This window comes from Elgaria multicarinata, chromosome 2 (assembly GCF_023053635.1).
Source record: "Elgaria multicarinata webbii isolate HBS135686 ecotype San Diego chromosome 2, rElgMul1.1.pri, whole genome shotgun sequence".
NCBI classification, from domain to species: domain Eukaryota; kingdom Metazoa; phylum Chordata; class Lepidosauria; order Squamata; family Anguidae; genus Elgaria; species Elgaria multicarinata.
Genome location: NC_086172.1, coordinates 59,704,831 through 59,723,667, shown reverse-complemented (window position 1 = coordinate 59,723,667; position 18,837 = coordinate 59,704,831). Strand labels below are relative to the sequence as shown.

At 41.4% G+C, this 18,837-nt stretch overlaps 1 protein-coding gene across 1 annotated transcript in view; it reads right to left on the bottom strand.

Moving 5' to 3' along the window:
* LOC134393285 (von Willebrand factor D and EGF domain-containing protein-like) overlaps window positions 1–18,837 on the bottom strand; it is a 282,594-nt gene that overhangs the window by 61,454 nt on the left and 202,303 nt on the right. The window contains exon 23 of the mRNA XM_063118315.1: window positions 12,273–13,163. Coding sequence (XP_062974385.1) covers window positions 12,273–13,163 — 891 coding nt within the window. The remainder of the gene's footprint in view (window positions 1–12,272; window positions 13,164–18,837) is intronic.

The window sequence follows — 18,837 nt, the reverse complement described above, 5'->3', positions numbered from 1 at the left end:
AGTAGAACCCCCACACTGCATACAGGGAGGGATGGAGGGAGCCGTCCTTCAAAGAGGCTGGGAGGAGGACTCTGCAGGCTACTACTGCCTGTAAAGTCCCTCCTCTGGCCAGTGGCAACACTAAGCCCTGCCAATGCTGGGGCTTGCTGGCATGTCGTCTTATTCCCCCTTTGTATCTGCAACAGCTTCCCCACAGTAAGGCAAGCTGAATGCGGGGTAGGGTATATGATATGGTCAGTTTCTAGCAAGGGCAAAAACATACAAAGCAAAGCAAAAAAAAAAGTCAACCAAATCTCCATTGTTTAAGTGCACATTTTAGAGATAAAAACCAACAAACTCCACCCAAGCTATCAAAAAGTCTGTAGTAAATTGTGCTTAAAAGTAGCACTTGAAGCAGAAGAAAAGGAGAAGTAGGATAGTTTCAAAGCAGCAAAACCTGAAATGTGATGGTAAGGTCAGACTCACTTCTGAAAGGTATCAGGTCCACCTGAAAAGACGTGGAATGGCATCCCAACCCACTTTGAACAGCACTTAAAAGAGTGGTCCGTTAGTGCTTTCTTTAGTTCTATAGGAACAACATTGATAAGCACTTCATATAACACCAAGGAGATAGTAACACCTTCATGGATTTTGCTAAATACACCATATTCCAGTGCATTGTACCATATAGCAGATTTCTCTCTTGGGAAGCCTGTGTGAGTAGGTGACTTCACGTGATTTCAAATATCATACACACAATTACAATTGCATGAAAGTGTTGTTGTTGTTTTTAAAAAAGGCATAGGAAGCTAAATTTGAAATAGATGGCTTCCAATTTAGATTGGGATCTGTCACAGATTAGAAGTTTTTTTAACCCTTTGCAACCTGCAGTGGTCCTGATCTGGACTGCCTGCTACTTGCATCAGGAGGAACTCTACCACTGGTACCAATGGAAGTTTTCTTCCTAATGCAAATAGGAAGGCAAACCATATTAGGACATCAGTGGTATGCCAAGCATTAAAAAACACACCCCAACCCATGACAGGGTGACAATCTGATTAATGAAATCCTAGCCCCTCCCAAATCAGGATCCCAATCTGGATTGACGAGCCTTTTAGTCACTCTCCCTAGCCAATCTTTACCATAGCCAGTCCTGACTGAGGCAAACTAGTGCTTACCACATCACTGGAGATATTAAGTTTTAAATCCAAGAGTAACGAGCATGTTATTAAAATCAAACTTCTATAGGAGTATACCATCTGCTTTTGAACAATCCCTTGTGTGTATTTGATCGGGTGAGCAGTCTTGGATCTTTTTGCTGCAAGGGACATATAACTCACAATGATTGTTGCTTCTAAGACAGCGTAACAGGAAAACCTGTGGAGGGCTGTTGGGCATTTCCATCAATCATTTCTGTAGTCATTTTATGAAACAGCGCCATCTTATGAAATTGATCATCTTGTAAAGTTTATGAGAATGTATAATGAAAGATTTTAGTGAAAAAGCATTGCATAAGTACACATTGTTTGCTTCTTTTCTTTTTTAATGGCGGCACCATATTTATTTTAAAGGAGATGTATAATCTGAAAATGAATTATGCATTATTATTCCTTTTTAATACAGGGCCAGTTACTACTAAGGTTCAGTCAACTTCAATTAGTGCAAAAATTGGCTGCCAGAATTTTAACTGATACAGCCGGTTTTCTTCACATCACTCAATGTTAAAAGGATAGGCTCTGGATCTGGGCCCAATTCAAGATGCTGGTCTTTGCATTTAAACCTCAAAATGGCTTGGGGCTCATATACCTGAATGAGTACCTTGCCTCATACCAGCTTGTCCATTTCTTTACGTTATCACAAAAGTGAGGCCTTTCTCATCTCACACAGGAAAATGTGCCTCAGTTTTGGAATGTCCTCTGTAAGGAGGTATGCCCAGTTTTGAAAATCTGTTATCTACGCTGTTGAACAGTGTATCTGGTTTCATGAAGGGGGAGTGCACGCCCATCTAGAAATGTTTTAAATAAATCAATAAAAATCTTTGAGTTAATGCACTGAGGTTTGGAATGAAATCAATGGTATGCATGACTGTATGTTAAAAGATACTCATGTCTGTGGGTGAAGTCATTTTTCTACCATCTTTCAAAAGCATGACAGCCATGGGCATTGAAAGAGCTTGTGTACTCATTGCTGCCAATGCTGCCTCCTGGCCACAACCATTTCAACCTATCTGTTCATGGCCTATCCACAATAGGTCATAGGCCATGACCTACATAGCTGTGGAACATCCTTCCACCCATGACTGTTCCTATCTGGGCATCAGCAGGATTTTGTGCACCAGCAGGTGGGTGTGTCTTTGTTTATCTTCTTCATTCATCAGCTCTGCAAAAATTACCAGCTGATACAATAAAAAATCTCTTTGTCCATCATGACTGAGCTTGTAGCATAGAGATTGTTGGAAAGAATGGATGAAGCCAGTTATTGCTCTTTCCAAACGTCATTTAGAACAGGGAATGCATTTCATTCACCCCTCAGTTGGCAAATGAGTACACTGCAATATAGCACGTTTCTCGCCTCAGCTTAGTCTTCTCCTATGGGTGATTTTTTTAATGAGGAGTGAACTAGTTTAAGTTGGCCATTTAGCTCATTACTTTAACAGACGAACCAGTATAGATGTGGAAAAACACCAGAATTACAGGTAGCAAGGGATGTCACCTGAGAGAGCCAACTTAGCTGGCTAAAGAAGAACACTCACAAGCCTGGAACAGCTCAGATGTGTGGCTAGTGCCTTCTAGGGAAAAAAAATCAGCTCTGCTCTGTCACAGACATTTTTTTGAGAAAATTTCTGAGATTGTTCTCTTCCTCACCTTTGCTCTAGAAAAAAGAAGGCTGCTTTGCATAATTTTCTGCAACTGTTCTTCACCTTTTCCCTTCTCCACAATTACTCCCAGGGCATTGTGGAAAATGCAGAATGGTGGGCTGCCTGCTTCCTCCTCATTGAAAGAGCAGCAGCAACAACAAGAACAACAAATCAAAAACAAAAACTTAGCGAAGAAGAAGAAGAAGAAGAAGAAGAAGAAGAAGAAGAAGAAGAAGAAGAAGAAGAAGAAGAAGAAGAAGAAGACGACGACGACTTGATGGCCTTATAGGCTCCTTCCAACTCTACTATTCTATGATTCTAAGAAGTGGTGCTGCTGCCACTGCTAATGGTTATCTGCCAGCTTCAACAAAGTGTTTGAGAATTTCTTTGTAGAAATTCAGTGAAATGGTCCACCGAATTTCTCCACAAACAAGGTTCAGAATTCTGAGAGACCATTTGTGCACTGCTCTAGCTATGTCAGTGAAGATGTGGTATAATCAATAGGGCTGCAAGCAACTTCAATAGTAATCTACCGTATACCTACTACATCTCCCTGAAATGGGAATGAATGAGAATCAGGTGGAGCATCAGGGTGAGCTGAATTGTGCCATAAGGCCATATCAGCTGGCTGTCCATGAATGTCCTTGGGCATCTCATAGTTACATCTACCCTTCCATGAAGGTCTTATTAGTTGGTTAGTATATTAGTTCTCTTCGTTTCTTAAAGTTTTGACCTGTTTAATCCCAGCCATTAGTAGCACCCACCCTTTTATCTCCAAAGGGTTTGAGTTTGCTTTTGCATAATTTCCTCATCCATGTAGAAGCAGTTGTGGAGACAAGAACTGCCCATTTTGGGATCCTGCTCTTGTAGCTCTGCTCTATGTAGCATAAAATTGGAGGGAAGGGAGAGAAAGATAAGGAGAACCGATGGCTTGGGAAGGGCAAGAAGGGTGTAATTAAAAAGTAACATGTATTCATGGAAAGGGTTGCTAGCCCAGAAAGCTGATGGGAAGTGTGGAAAGAAGTATTTGAATTGTGGCCTGGAATTTCTGTTACCAGTGGAAATGGATCGATTTATATGAGCCCAAATACTTCTTAGTCTGAAGATCTATTGCTAAATTGGGGGATATTTTATGGGAGGAGAGGGGAGATTATTTATTGAATGTGTGTGCCTGATTGGACTGATTTTGTTTTTCTACACTTTGGTGAACTTTTAGAGGCCAGAAAATGGTTTTAATTATGTGGACAGCTGAAGTTGAGGGTGGTTGATGATTGTCTTTTTGGACTTCTGTTCACTTGGGAATATGTTTTGAAGACCATGGATTTCCCACTACGTGGAAGATCAATGGCTAAATTTAGTAAGGAGGGGAGAACATTAGTGTGTACGGATGAAAAATTTATTGAATGTGTGTGCTAGTTTTGCCAATTGTGGTTTTTTTTTTTTTTCCGATCTGTGAATGCTGAGCATTCAGGGGTCAGGAATCGATCTGTTATTTTCCTGCAGTAATTTTAACAAACAATAAATTACCCTTGTGGCTGAGTATAAAAGAAATATACAAACAAAAAAGTCTGTACAGACTCATGGAGGTTAGGAATATCAACAGCTATTAGTCCAGATGGTTGTAAAGCTTGTCACAAATATTTGTAAAAAGCAGACTTATACTTCCTAATCTAAAATGATAACTATAAGTAAAATTACTTAAAATAACTTACATTAAAAGAATAAATCAACTAGTATGTTCTCAGGGATTAAGGAGGGAGGGGTTGAGGCTGAAGGTAAGCATTGAAAAACTGCTGAGTTATAGAATCCCCACCCCTAACATGCCTTCCGTATCTTCACCAATGTCCTCATAGGAGGGGAAAATTGATTTCAAAACTCTGTTTGATTTCTCCTCTTTTTCAATCTATGCTGCCTAAAAAGAGATGCTCCACCTCCCTGCTCATTTTCATAGCTGTCAATCAGTGCTCCCCAGAGAGAGATGATATCACTGCATACCAGAGCTCCTTAGCAATGCTGAGCCATTGCTTCTTACAATCATCTCGAAACATAATTAAAACAGGTATTCCATTAACAGTCTTAATGGCCAGAATTTGTCTACCCCCAAGTAGGGATGGATGAATCTGACAGTTTCTCTCTCTCTCTCTCTCTCTCTCTCTCTCTCTCTCTCTCTCTCTCTCTCTATACATATATATATATATATACACACACAAATAGTTTGAGATTATATTATATAATCTCAAATTATTTGTATCCCACTTTTGAAGAAATTTGAAAGGTCTGGAAAGATCTTATCAACATATGAACCAAGCAAAATCTCACCCATCTACACCAGCTAAATTCTTCCTCAGCTATCCCCTTGGGCTAGCAAAATTTGTTGTATGCTAGTGATTTTGGGGGGCTTATTTACAAGGCTGCGCTAATCCCCCAGCTGGAATCCATAGGAAGCAATAAAACCAGTTGAAACTGCAAAAATGAAATGCTTAAAGGAACATGTTGAAAGGCCTTAATAATACTTAGTGTGGAAGCACCCGTTATTGTATCTGGACAACACAAGCACCAGTACACCTAGCTTGTGGAAGCTGGATGTCTTCTGTGATTCATTCCTGTCCAGTGTGGGAGAGACAATAAAAAAACATACCCTTTTTGAATCAGAAATAACTTGTATGTGAGGCGAATCCAGCATAATCTGTGGGCTATACTAAATCCCCCTTACACACACACACACACACACACACACACACACACACCTGAAGATCTCAATCCAGAGCTAGATGTGTTTAATTATCTTTGCCTTGTCTGGATCTAAGGGCTATGCATCACAAAACAGAAGCCTTTAGATTCAGCAAGATAATGACCAAAACACTCCAAATACTAGGGATGTGCTCCGCTTCTCTTCAGTTCAGAGAAGCAGGAGCGAAGCGGCCTAATTCGCCTCCAGAAAAGGTGGAGGCGAAGAGAGTCAGGGGGGCTGCGGATCGAGGTGCCTGCAGGTAAGTGGGGGGGAGGGGGATTCATCTGGCGCTGCTGGCGCCACCATCCATGCGGTGGCGGGGGCGGCGGTGCCAGGTAAGGGAGCAGGGAGGAGGGACGCTTACCTTCCTCCGTTGCGGGCTTCAATTGAGGCCCCGGTTGAAGGCGGAAGTGAAGGCCGAGGCCTCTTCTGGCTTCAACTGGGGCCTCAATTGAAGCATGTGACGGAGGAAGGTAAGGGGGAGGGGTGGGTGGCTTATCTTGCGCCGCCGCCATCCATGTAGTGATGGCGGTGAAGCCGGATCTTGCTCCATGGAGCGGAGTGGGAGACGGGCGGAGCGGCACGAAGAGGATAGGGCCCGATCCGGATTTTACGGATTGGGCCACGAAGTGGATTGGGGGGTCCGTGCACACCCCTACTAAATACATCTTTGGTGATCCTACTCCAGGTGCCCCCAGTAAGTGACATGGGATGGTTGAGAGCTTTTAGTTACCATGCAACTGATAAATGTTAGAATAAACAAATAAATAAATATGCCTGCTGCCTCCTTTATGATCTCTTATTTGCCCAGGCTTTTTAAAAATTGTATACCCTTAATCCATTACATTTTAGAACTGCTGTGTACTTTTTGTGATGTGGTTATTATGTCTTGCTATACTGTTTTGCTTGCTGCCATAGAAAACGTAATGTGCATTTTTATCGCTTTATATATTGGCATTTGGTTTTTATTGTATTTTAATGTTTTAGTGTTGTAAGCTGACCAGAGGACACTGTTATCGGGTGGCATACACGTACTTTAAATAAATAAAAAGCCTGGGCCAGATGAAGATCTTCATGCCGATGCGAAATCAAGTGCAGTTCGAAGCTTACAAGAGGCATGATAAGGATTTAGTGCAGCGAGGAAAATGTGTTGTTGTTTTTATTTTTATTACTTTTCTTTCGGTTGGATGTGACAGTTCTGCATTGCAGCTTGAAAACCTCAGACCCAGCGAGGAAAGTTAATAAAACCCAACCCTTGCATATGCTCAGCACACACAGCAAAAGTGTTTAAATGAGATGGAGGTTGTGTAGGACATGTCTATAGGCAAAAGTTTTACCTCAGCCTTGTGTCACATCTGAATCAGGCCTAAGTGGCCACATTCCATGCCCTTTAACAAGATTGCTTTTTCCACCAATGTGTTGCTTTTATCTCTTACCACAGCTATTTCATTCAAACTTAGATATTAAAAACTTGGCTTTCTTCTTAGCTTTCTGCAGAATTTATTTTCTGTTCTTTGGCAGGGTGGTGGTGGTGGTATTATTATTATTATTATTATTATCATCATCATCATCATCATCATCATCATCATCATCATCATCATAATTCCCAGGTCTATAACAGAGATGGTAGCAGGCTTTCATGGGTGTAATTACTGTTATGTTTGTTTGTTTGCCGCCTGTCAGGATGAGTCTGCAGTTTTCATGGCAGGAACAAAAATCGGCAGCTTGGAGTACAATAAATAGTCTTTCAGACAGATTCAGCAGTGAGAAGCATTTCGCGAGACTCCTGGGCTGTAATTGGCAGAGGCATGAATTTTTTTTTGTGATGGAACAAAATAAGAGAGCAGGCAGACATGTTATTCAGTTAGGTGACATCACTGGCAATGAAGAAAATAATAATAAAAACTATTATGTATCTACAGTAATGTTTACCAGTCTTAGTATTTATACAGAAATGTACATTGACAAAAGAAAACAGTGAAGAAACTGCTCCCTAGCATTGATATTTAAAGAAGAATGTTTAACTATTTCATTGGTCTATACAGAAAATATATGTGGGATACAAAGGATCTCCCACAGTCTAATTTTGATGTGTGGTAAGAAATCTTTGGTTCTTCTAGAAAACTGGTTATCCCTCATATCTGGTTAAACCTATGCTAATTTACATTTACTTCTTCCTTAGCTCTTTTTGCTTCCAGAAGTATTATTATCATTATTATTATTATTAGTAGTAGTAGTAGCAGTAGTGGTATATTTATTTATTTATATCCCGCCTTTTGTCCAATGCTGGGCCTCAAGGTGGTGTTACAAAATATAAAATGTAAAACATATCTATTAAAAACCTATAAATAGAAATATACAAAGTTAAAAATGTATTACATATATTCCAATATTAAAACATTTGAACATTTAAAAGTCCTTGGAACAGACAAAGGTCCCAATTATTTGCCAAAGGCTTGCCGGAACAAAAAACTCCTAAAGCACATCAAGGAGGGAGCCAGTCTAGCTTCCCTGGAAAGAGAGTTCCAAAGCACTGGAGCAGCCACGGAGAAGGCCCTCTCCCACATTCCCACGAGGCATGCCTGCGATGGTGCTGGGACTGAGAGAAGGGCTTCCCCTGAACATCTTAAAACACGGGCAGGCTTGTATTGGAGAATATGATCTTTTAGGTAACCTAGACCTGAGCCATATAGGGCTTTATAGGTCATAACCAGCACTTTGAACTGTGCCCAGAAACAAACTGAAAGCCAGTGGAGCTGTTTTAACAGGGGAGTTGTATGCTCCCGGTAACTAGCCCCAGTCAACACTCTAGTATAGTAAACCATTTTGTGTCCTTTCCCCAACCCTGAGGGCTTGTCCAAGCACATAGAGACTTTTGTATAAACTTGCCACAGCCAACTGAGTTGGTGCCATTGTTGCTTCCCACAATCCCAGTTGCCAGCTGAGATGTAAGACAGTGCAATTTACTGAGCAACAACTGTTGCTATGGAACTTAAATAATAGTCCATTTGGGGATATGGGGGAAGAACTTTGGCCCTCCACCATTACCTCCTCAGTGTGGACATCCAGTAAAATGCATTTCTTATCAAGGCTCTAGTGCCTGCCTTCCCGTTATCATACACAACAATATTACTATCCTGCTCAACTTGGATAGATTAAAGGAAGAGTAGTGGTGGGAAGACATAAAATCAGACAAGACGGAGGTACTGTTAGCAGGTGGTTCATCTGTCTGGCGAGGTGATGTTTGCCCTGTCCTGGATGGGGTTGCACTCTCCCTAAAGGATCGGGTACGTAGTTTGGGGGTGCTCTTGGATCCAGAACTGTCACTTGAGGCACATGTGAACTCAGTGGCAAAGAGCACCTTTTATCAGTTTAGGCTGATATACCAACTGTGCCCTTATCTGGACAGAGATAGCCAAGCTACAGTTATCCATGCTCTGATAACCTCTCGTTTGGATTACTGCAATGCGTTATACGTGGGGCTGCCTTTGAAAACGGTCCGGAAACTTCAACTGGTACAAAACAGTGCAGCAAAGTTACTAACAGGGACTGGCCGACAAGACCACATCACGCCAGTCCTTTTCCAGCTTCATTGGCTGCCAGTCCAGGTCCGGGCCCGATTCAAAGTGCTGGTATTAACATTTAAAGCCCTAAACGGCTTGGGGCCAGGCTATCTGAAAGAACGCCTCCTACCGTATGTACCTGCCCGGACCCTAAGGTCATCCTCAGGGGTCCTTCCTTCTCCATGAGCCCCTTCCAAAGGAAGTGAGGCAGGCGGCTACCAGGAGGAGGGCCTTCTCTGCTGTGGCACCCTGGCTGTGGAATGAGCTCCCTAAGGAGGTTCGCTTGGCACCTACATTATATGCTTTTAGACGCCTGGTGAAGACCTTTTTATTCTCCCAGCATTTTAACAGTCTATAAATAAATTTTAACTTGGTGTTTTAAATTTGTAGTTTTGCATTGCTGCTGTTTTTATCTGGTTGAGCTTTTATATTGTATTTTATATTATGGTTTTATACTGTTGTTTTATACTTCGAATGTTTTTAATTTTTGTGAACCGCCCAGAGAGCTCCGGTTATTAGGCGGTATAGAAATGTAATTAATAAATAATAAATAAAGAATAAATTGTTATTTCAACAAGAAAGAGGACACTGACATAATTTTGCTACCTGCTGTGCCCATATTTACAGACATCTTGCTCCTTACTTTATTTTCTCTTGTTAACCATTCTGTTTAATCATGATAAGAAGGGCGGGCTATAAAAATTAATCAGAAAATATACATAGCAACCAACTTGCACTTTCTGTGGCAGCAGTTAATTAGTATATAACTTACCAATGACTATGGGTTGTATCCAAATGTTAGTCCTACTTAGAGTAGACCCACTGAAATTAGTAGGACTTAAGTTAGACTAACGTATATTTTAGAGCTTGAGATAATCAGTGGCGAAACTGCCTAATATATCAGTTTTTGGAAAAAGTCCTAGAAACAGCAAGTGGGGAGGTTATATTGCCTGGATAAATAGCTATTCATGCATATGGAAAAAATAAATTAATAACACACCTAATTTAGTAATAAAAAGACAGATTCAATTTGCCATGTTATTAGACAGATTTCAACAGAGGAAAACACTCAATATTCCTTATTTGTGTATATTATTTCACCATGCTCCTTTAAACTGTCTAATTAATGTGTTAATTTAAGCATTAACATCAATAATCTCTCTCATAATGACATACTATGATTATGACATACATAATCATGACGGAAACATACATATCAGGTGGTAGGTCAATTATTAGTTTTTAGAATTGTAGCAGCAGAATTTAAAAAGAAACTTATAATTTGGCACAATATAGGCTGGCAATGGTTAATACAGACATATGCTGCCTTATGCTAGTCTCCTTCATGTATGTTTTAATGTTACTAATTATAATTGATATTTCCCCAATTTTCACCCAAGAAATTTAGGCTGCAATCTTATACACACTTACCTGGGAGTATGTCCCATTGAAGTCAGTGGAACTTACTTCTGAGTAGATATGTATGGGATTGTACCTTTACTTATGAAGTCCAGTGATAAACTTGTTGAAGCAATTTATTCCATTCCTAAATTCTGTGACTTCAGATTTCTCCCTCTCATTACCAAATAGTTGTACTAAGCGGTTGTAGGCAAACTTTTTGCACCCATGGGCACATCTGGCAACTTGAGAAGGTTTTTTGGGCACCACCACAAAATGGCTGCCACGAGAGGTTTGGCTAGTCACAAAGGACAAGTAACCTTCCCAAATGACTATGTACAAGGGTCTGAGCTACAAAACAGTAAACATTGCCTTTGAACCCAGAGTTTTCGGCACCAACTAATATCCATTTCAGAGAAGGCAAACTCATCCTCCCATCTCCTTTTCTCTCTCACCTTGGATCACCACCCAGAGATGTACACTTTCTCTCTCTCTCTCTCTCTCTCTCTCTCTCTCTCACACACACACACACACACAGAAGAAAGTGTCAGTCTTCATTTCCTAAACAAGTCTTCGACACCCCCCCCCCCCCATATTATACCAGAGATATTAATGGGAAATGAAAATGGCAGCAGCTGAAATCCTTCACTTTGCTTAGAGGTGGTCCCAGCTGCCAGTAAAGAAATATGTTTGAAAAATGTGGAAAGAGTACGGCGTCTTGGTGGGTTCCAAGAAAGGTATCCAGGGGCACATTGGTGCCCACGGGCCCCATGTTGCTACACCTGCCCTAAGTAATTGCCCCTTATAATACCTGCCAGAATATTATAACATGACCCACAAGACTGGAAAATCAAACATAGCCAGATATGATGTTCAACCCATCATTTCTTAGTGTATAGAAACAGTTACTTATCAGGCATATCTCAGTCATAGCAAACCAATAAATTGTGCTTAGACATTTATTCTTTTTTCAAAGCATAATCCTCTTTCGTTAGTATGATTTTCATGGATGTGTCCATCTCACCAACTATGACTTCACCAAGATCAGAACAAATAATGTTCCATGGGCATATTATAACATTCCTTGAACCATTGTGTGCCCTTTAGCATTTGTTTGTTATTCCTATTCAACTGGTGCCCCATTTTGGTTATTCCCCATGAGATCCAGTGTGGTGTAGTGGCTAGAATGTTGGACTGGGAGTCGGGAGATCCACGTTCTAGTCCCCACTTATGGAAGCTCACTAGGTGACTTTCAGCTGGTCACAAACTCTCAGCCCAACCCACCTCACAGGGTTGTTGTTGTGAGGATAGAAATGGAGAGAAAGAGGATTATGTATGCCTCCTTGAGTTCTTGGAGGAAAAAAGGTGGGGCATAAATGCAATCAATCATATGCAACATGACTGAAATCCCCAGAATTTGAAGAAGAAGAATACTTTCTATCCTTGATGGCTACCCCCATGAAGGAATAATAGTTAGATACATATATGCTTAATACATATAATACATGGATTCATTGTTGTAATGAGTAAAGTATGAGAGAGGGGTCTGCAATGCTTGCATTTAAAATCTGGATTATTCACTAGTTTTTCTTCTTCTAGTCCCTGCTTTAACAACAGCTCTGATCTTTTAATTGGAATGAACATTATAAACCCATTTGCACCTTAAGGCTGAAAACCTATTTAATTTAACCTTGAAATTATAGAGACATTATTAGTGGGATCCATCCCCCCTCTTCGTTCTTACCATGGCATTGAATTCCATCACCACTGTATCCTGAAGGGCAGGATCCACATTTAAATTCCCCGTCCTTTGTTGGCTCACATTGCACTGCATTGAAACACGGCATATCTGCACAGGAGACTTTCTTGTTAAGCCGTGCTATATTAATGGCTTTGGAAAGTGTCAAATGGTTTACTGCAGAGGCATAAGGCTTTCTCCGCAAAGCTGCCCACCCTGGAAGCCTTGATTGTGCAGAACTCTCGTCTGGCCAGCTGGTGCTTAGTGGGGCTATACCAGAAAAGGGAGCTTTTCGATGGAAAGGCAATGGTGTTGTTGGAACAGATGTCCTTGGGTGCTCTGCCTTAAAACTACGGGCAGATTTAGCCTGTGTAGATGAAATTCCAAGAGATGGTTTTCTAGAAGACAACATATCAAATGAGGCATGTGTCTGTTGAACAGCAGGCAGCCTTGCAGCTGATAGCCTGGAATTTGTTTCTTGTCGAGTGGAGATGTTCCTTGTGATATGTGACTGGAGATACAGCTTATAGTCTGAAAAGGGTTGGGCTGCTCCTTGGTGAGCTGCTTCACTATTTCGGTGCAGAAGGAGGCTCTGGCTGGTATTTCTTTCTTCATTCAATGAAAAGGATCTGCCTGAGAGTTTGAAATCCAGAGGCAGTTTCTTCACAGCTGATGTATGATGCACAGGCTCCACCCTTTCCTTCATTGGTGGCTGAATGTCCACTGTTATGGGATATCTCGCCATAAGAAAACTTACTTCCGGTTTTGGGATGAGGATGTGTGAGTGTTCAGATTCAGTCTTTTGTGATTTCTTTATGCCACCTTGGGTTGAAGAAACGTTGAGTTCTCCTATGTCTTTCGCAGGTATATCAGTCAAATTTTGGCTAGATCTAGACACTAAAAGGAATGGAAGATGTATTAGTAATAGTACATTCTATATTTGCTATGTTCATATGGGGAGTTCATGGAGGATCTGTGATCAGGATTTGGTGTGTGTGTGTGTGTATGAGTGAGTGAGTGAGTGAGAGAGAGAGAGAGAGAGAGAGAGAGAGAGAGAGAGAGAGAGAGAGAATTCATTTCTCAGATGGAAATTCCTTCTCCCCTCCCTCAGCTAATAGCAGTTTCATGTGGGATTTGGATCAGCAAATGATGTTATAAGGATTGTTAATTAGCACACCCAGTGGCTGCTTTGAAGATTGACAAGTGATGTTATTAACTCTGGGGATTCTTTCTTGTATTAACCTCCCCCACAGCTAATCTAATAGCAGCCCAGGGAGGGGAGAAAGAATTTCCATCTGAGAAATGAATACAATATCCCTTCCTTTCCCAACATTATTTTCACATTCTTCTAGAACACATGTATAAATACTAATTAGTTTACTAATTAGTAAACAAAAACAAGCAAATCTATGGAAGATTTGGATCACAGATTTCCTAGGACATGGCTAGTTTAACCTTAAGAAAGTTAACTTAAGAATTGCTTCAGAACGTCACACACACATACATACATACACACACACACCCCGAGAGAGAGAGAGAGAGCGCGCGCACACACACACACACACACACACACACACTGAATTCTAGGAGACTTGTGATGTAAACTCTTGCAGAAAACAACAACATAAGCAAAACACATGAAGAATCTATCAAAAATATGTGGACTAGTCTCATCAACATGCATGCTGGCCATATCCCCAAATGATGTGTAATCAACATCAGTCCAAAGAGAGCCTACCAAGTATGAATGTACAACTTGTGTACAAGCCATGCCCCCTGGACAACAAGTAATTGGTGTGAATGTGAAGCTATGGGATGGGGCTAGACCATTTGTTCTCAATACTCCTCCATGTGTTCAATATCCAATCTGATTCTCTGGGGTTCCCCAAAAGCCCCCCCCCCCGGTCCTCTATCCCCTTTTCTTCTACCCACTGATCATTTGGTGATTTCTCGGCTTCTGTACACTTGTTTCCCCATTCTAAGGTCGAAATCTCTCTCCTAAGGCTTAGTTACTGACAGTAAGAACTTTAAGCTAAAATATTTGGGGGTGAGCAGGCTTGGGTCTAGTCCCTTTGGCCCGGCCCACCAGTGGAATATGGCCCCCAAGAGCTTCTCCAAAGTGGAATTGGGCCCCTGGGGTAATAGAATTAGGAATGTCACGGACACCTGACTGGGACCACAAGTCCAACAGACTCCCCCGTGTCCACCCCCAGACCAGCTTGCTGGGCCACAGTGCATTCAAAGGCCTGCACTTTGAGCACCCGTGTCCGCCCTTAGCCAGAGCTTCCACTGCTGTGCACAATGGAGGCTCCAGTAATTGTGTATTTCCCAAGTTGTGTAAATGGCAGCCAAAAAGGCCCCATTGTGTATATATAGCTATAGATAGCTATAGATGATATAGCTATAGCTATTGTGTGTGTGTGTGTATACTTAACTTGAATAGCTTCAACAGTATGGTCGGCAGCTGTGCAGTATACTTTACAATATATTATTTTTATGAGATTCTGGAATATTAGCATGTTAGGGATATATCTTAGGCAGGATCTACACTACTGCTTTAAAACGGTTTATAACAGTAGCAACAACTGTTGGGGCTCCATATACTCCATATGCAGTTTTCAAGCCATTTTCAAAGTGTCATATCCTGCTTGCTGTAGATCCAGGCTTAGACAGATTTGTGATATCTAGAAGTGTAATTTTCCTCCATTCCAGAGGTCTGCTTTCCCCATCCCCATCTTGTCTAAATAAGGCTATAGACTGATGGTGCCACAATTGATCCAGAAATAAAGTTTCTTCTATATTAATATTACTGTGAATGGGCAGTAGCAGTTGAATTCTTCTATTTTTCTGTGTAATTTCAGAGAAATTACATATTTTTAATTTTTATTCATTCATTCATTATTAATTCATTTGTTATTTATTCATTATTTATTAATTTATCACATATACTGTGCCTTCATCTCAAAAAAGAGTTTTTAGAGTGGTGTGCATAAAACAACCTAAAAATTGAACAATTCCATACAATAAAAATAATCTAAACTAGGGGTGTGCACGGACCCCCCACTCCGCTTCACTTTCAGTTCTGCCATTTTCAGATCGGGCCGCTCCGCCCTGCCCCACTCCGCCTGTGCCCACTCCGCTCCGCTCGGAGCTCCGGATCCGGATCGGAGCTCCGTTCCCCCCCCATTGGGGGGGTTACCGGGCCCTGCCGCCATCGCCGCCCATGCGGCGACGGCGGTAGAGCCTGGTAAGGGACCAAGGGAGAGGGGGACCTTACCTGCCTCCGTCCATGGTCCGTCGCCGTCTTCAATTGAGTCCGTGGTTCCACCAGGAAGTCTGGGCCGCAAGCGGCCCAGACTTCCTGCTGGAACCATGGGCTCAATTGAAGACACTGACAGACCGCGGACGGAGGCAGGTAAGGGAGAGGAGGGCGGGGGGACGGCAGCAGGGGCCGGTAAACCCCACTTACCTTTCCGGCGGAGCTCCGGATCGAGGCAAAGGATCCGCCTTCACCTCATCCTCTTCGCCACGCTCCGCCGGCCCCCCAATCCTCTTCGCCTCTGCCTTAAGGGCAGGCGAAGCCCCCCGCTCCGCTCCTGCTTCTACGGTCCGATTAGAAGCGGAACACATCCCTAATCTAAACCCTAAACATCAACAATTTGAGAGATTAGGGTCTTTACTACTGTTGGGCTATATAGCTTTCCTAACGAGATTTTGAACTAATGAACAAAATGTAGTAGTAACTGTGTGGTAGGAATGTCTGCTGAATCCTGTAAGTGTTAGAATAAAATTCATTTTTCGTCCTCCATTATTGCTGAGCTGCACTTTAGGTGGCAAGATAATCAAATTATTTCTCATCAAATGCTACATACTTTCCCAATTCCTGGGAAGAAAGTTAGAATTATTAGAATCATGACAGTTTTTTTTTAATGGCATTTTTCGTCTAACAAAAAGGTATTGAGATTGCAAGGTTGCTTGAGGTCAACAGCTTCCTCATATCTTCAAATTTTCATTTTTTTTTATTTCATGCAATCAATCAATACCTTAAAATCTATCTGCCATTATCAATGCAGAAGTAGAGAAGGTTGGACCTGTTTCTCTCACTTTCGAAGTAATTACATATTGGACTGGATGAAAAATAACAGTGACAGTCCAAAGTGTTCAAGGTCAAAGTCTACTTTACATTTCCCCTCACAAAGTGCCAGTGTTTTGCGTATGCAGTACCAGAATAGATTAATTATTTTTTATATATATGAAGAGATAAAAGAGTCCTGATACACTTTGGCTTTATTCCTATCTTAAACTGTCAAATATCTATGGAAATGAGTAGAAGAAGAGACAGCTGGCTTGACATCCTCTGCCTCTTAATCCAAGGGTTTGCTCCTAGTGGCACTGTGGAGAATATGAATGTCTTTGCAGGCATAAAACAATAGGGAAGAAAGGCCAGAGCTAGATTAATAATGATGTTAAGTATGCTATAGAGAAATGCTATCGGGGGATTATTGACTCACAGAAAAATAGATCAGGAGGTACACAATCAATTGTGAGGGCACACAAACAACCACTTGGTTTTCTCCTTCTTCTGTGAGTCTGTGACCTGAAGGACACCTTGATCCTCAGCCTTTCACCCCACCTATCAGGACTGGCCCATGACATTTTGCTGCCTGAGATGAAGGACAAGATGGCGCCTCCTCTCTTGTCCATGTACAGAAGCTGGGTGGACTGGCATTTTCTTCACGTCATTTCTCAGTTAAAATTATGAATCGGGTGGTTTTGCTCAGGTATTTACTTACATGGAATTGCAAAACTGGTTATTATTTTTTAAAGCTGAAAATAGTTTGGTGAAGGGATATTTAATTGCTGCCTCTTTCCGCGTGAACATTCCTATCCACTTAAGTCTTTTATGGAAGCCTTGCTCTATGTCCTCTCCTCAACTGAAGTGAGAATGTTTGGGAAGCATAAAAGGTGGCTAGGAAATGTTTTAAATAGAATAATAAATAACAATAGGGCCTTCTCTGTTGTGATACCTGGCCTACGGAGCTCAAGCTACAGAGAAGGCATTTGCCTCCCCACTTCCTTTGTTGGCATTAAGATGACAGCAATAAACCATTTTATTTTATTGGACCATCGGTATGTCTGTGAAATGATGCCCTTTTTCTTCTGCTGCTATTGCGTCTTTTTCTGCTGCTTTGTTATCTTTGCTGCTCGCAATGCTGTTTATTAAAAAATCTGCCTTCTGTTATTTTAATTGGCTTTCAATCACATGATATTTCATTATGTTTTGACATAACGTGTGAGGCTCCCAGCTGATCCAAGCCCAGGGGAGATCTCTGCAGATGAGAAGGCTTTCACTCCCTTAGCACACCTCTGTCCCACAGAACGCATGGCACAATCTGAGGAAACCTGTTGCAGGAATGCCTCACTTGAGGTCCCAAAGAGACCCTTTGGCCCGAGTATTGCTGTGGTTCTCGACTCTTCTCCCTTGTCCAATGGCTCTGCAGAGTAGTGACAGGACAGGTGTGACACTCAGAGTTGGCATTGGGACACTTGCTCAGCCACCAGAACACCCTTTCCCCAGGATTTACTCAGGAGCAAGGGTCTGCTTGTGAGGAGGAAGACCCTGCTGCAACTGATGAATCAGGGTCAGCAAATACATAAGCCCAGATTTTTGCTGTTTTACGAACTAAGACCTACCTTGCTCCAGTTGTGTGCTGAGGGTAAGTGTTGACAAACTTGGGGTGGGGTGGATTTAAAAAACCCTAACCCTTAAATTGGTCCTAATAAATAATATATCAATAAACAGAGGACTATTATTAATAATGTTCCTAGTAGTAATAAAATACAGGTCTACAGCCCACTATGAACTACATATATTATGTGTTATAGGAGCACAATACAGATAGGTGCCTGTCTCTGGGGTATATTGTATCCCTGTATGGCAACCTCTGTGTAACTGTGTGGGTTCAAGGCCTACCAGTAGCTGAGATTAGTTTTTTAAAAAGGAATAAGAGCCTTAAGTTACACAGTCTTGAAGTTCAGACTGCATTATATGTAATTGGTTCACTCCTTTTACAGTGCAAACCTATGCACATCCACTCAGAAGTAGTTTCCTGTTAGTTCAAAGGGATTTACTCTCAGGTAAGGGTGCATATGATTGCAGCCTTCCTGTCCCAAACCATCTGGAGATTTGTGTCACATTTAATTTTCTTTATCACCATAAGAGCTAAACGCTCATCATGATTGTTCTTCTTTAAAGAGATATTTCAAATCAAAATATAGATTCTATACCTAAAGTTTGAATCTCATATAGCTATGTGCCTCAAGGGACTTTTGATAGCCCTCTTCACAGATTAAAAATGTGCTCTTTCCATCTGAGGAACCAAGTCTCATCCTCAGTAGGATCTTGTTTTTGCCCGACCATGCTGAATATTTTGTCACTCTGCTTCCAATTTCGATGCCACAGCTTTACAATATACTTTACAAGTTTAAGAATGTGTCCTCTTATTAAAACAATGAAATAAATTTTCAATTTGTATTGCTTTAGTGACATTAACATTCAGTAGTGCATTCT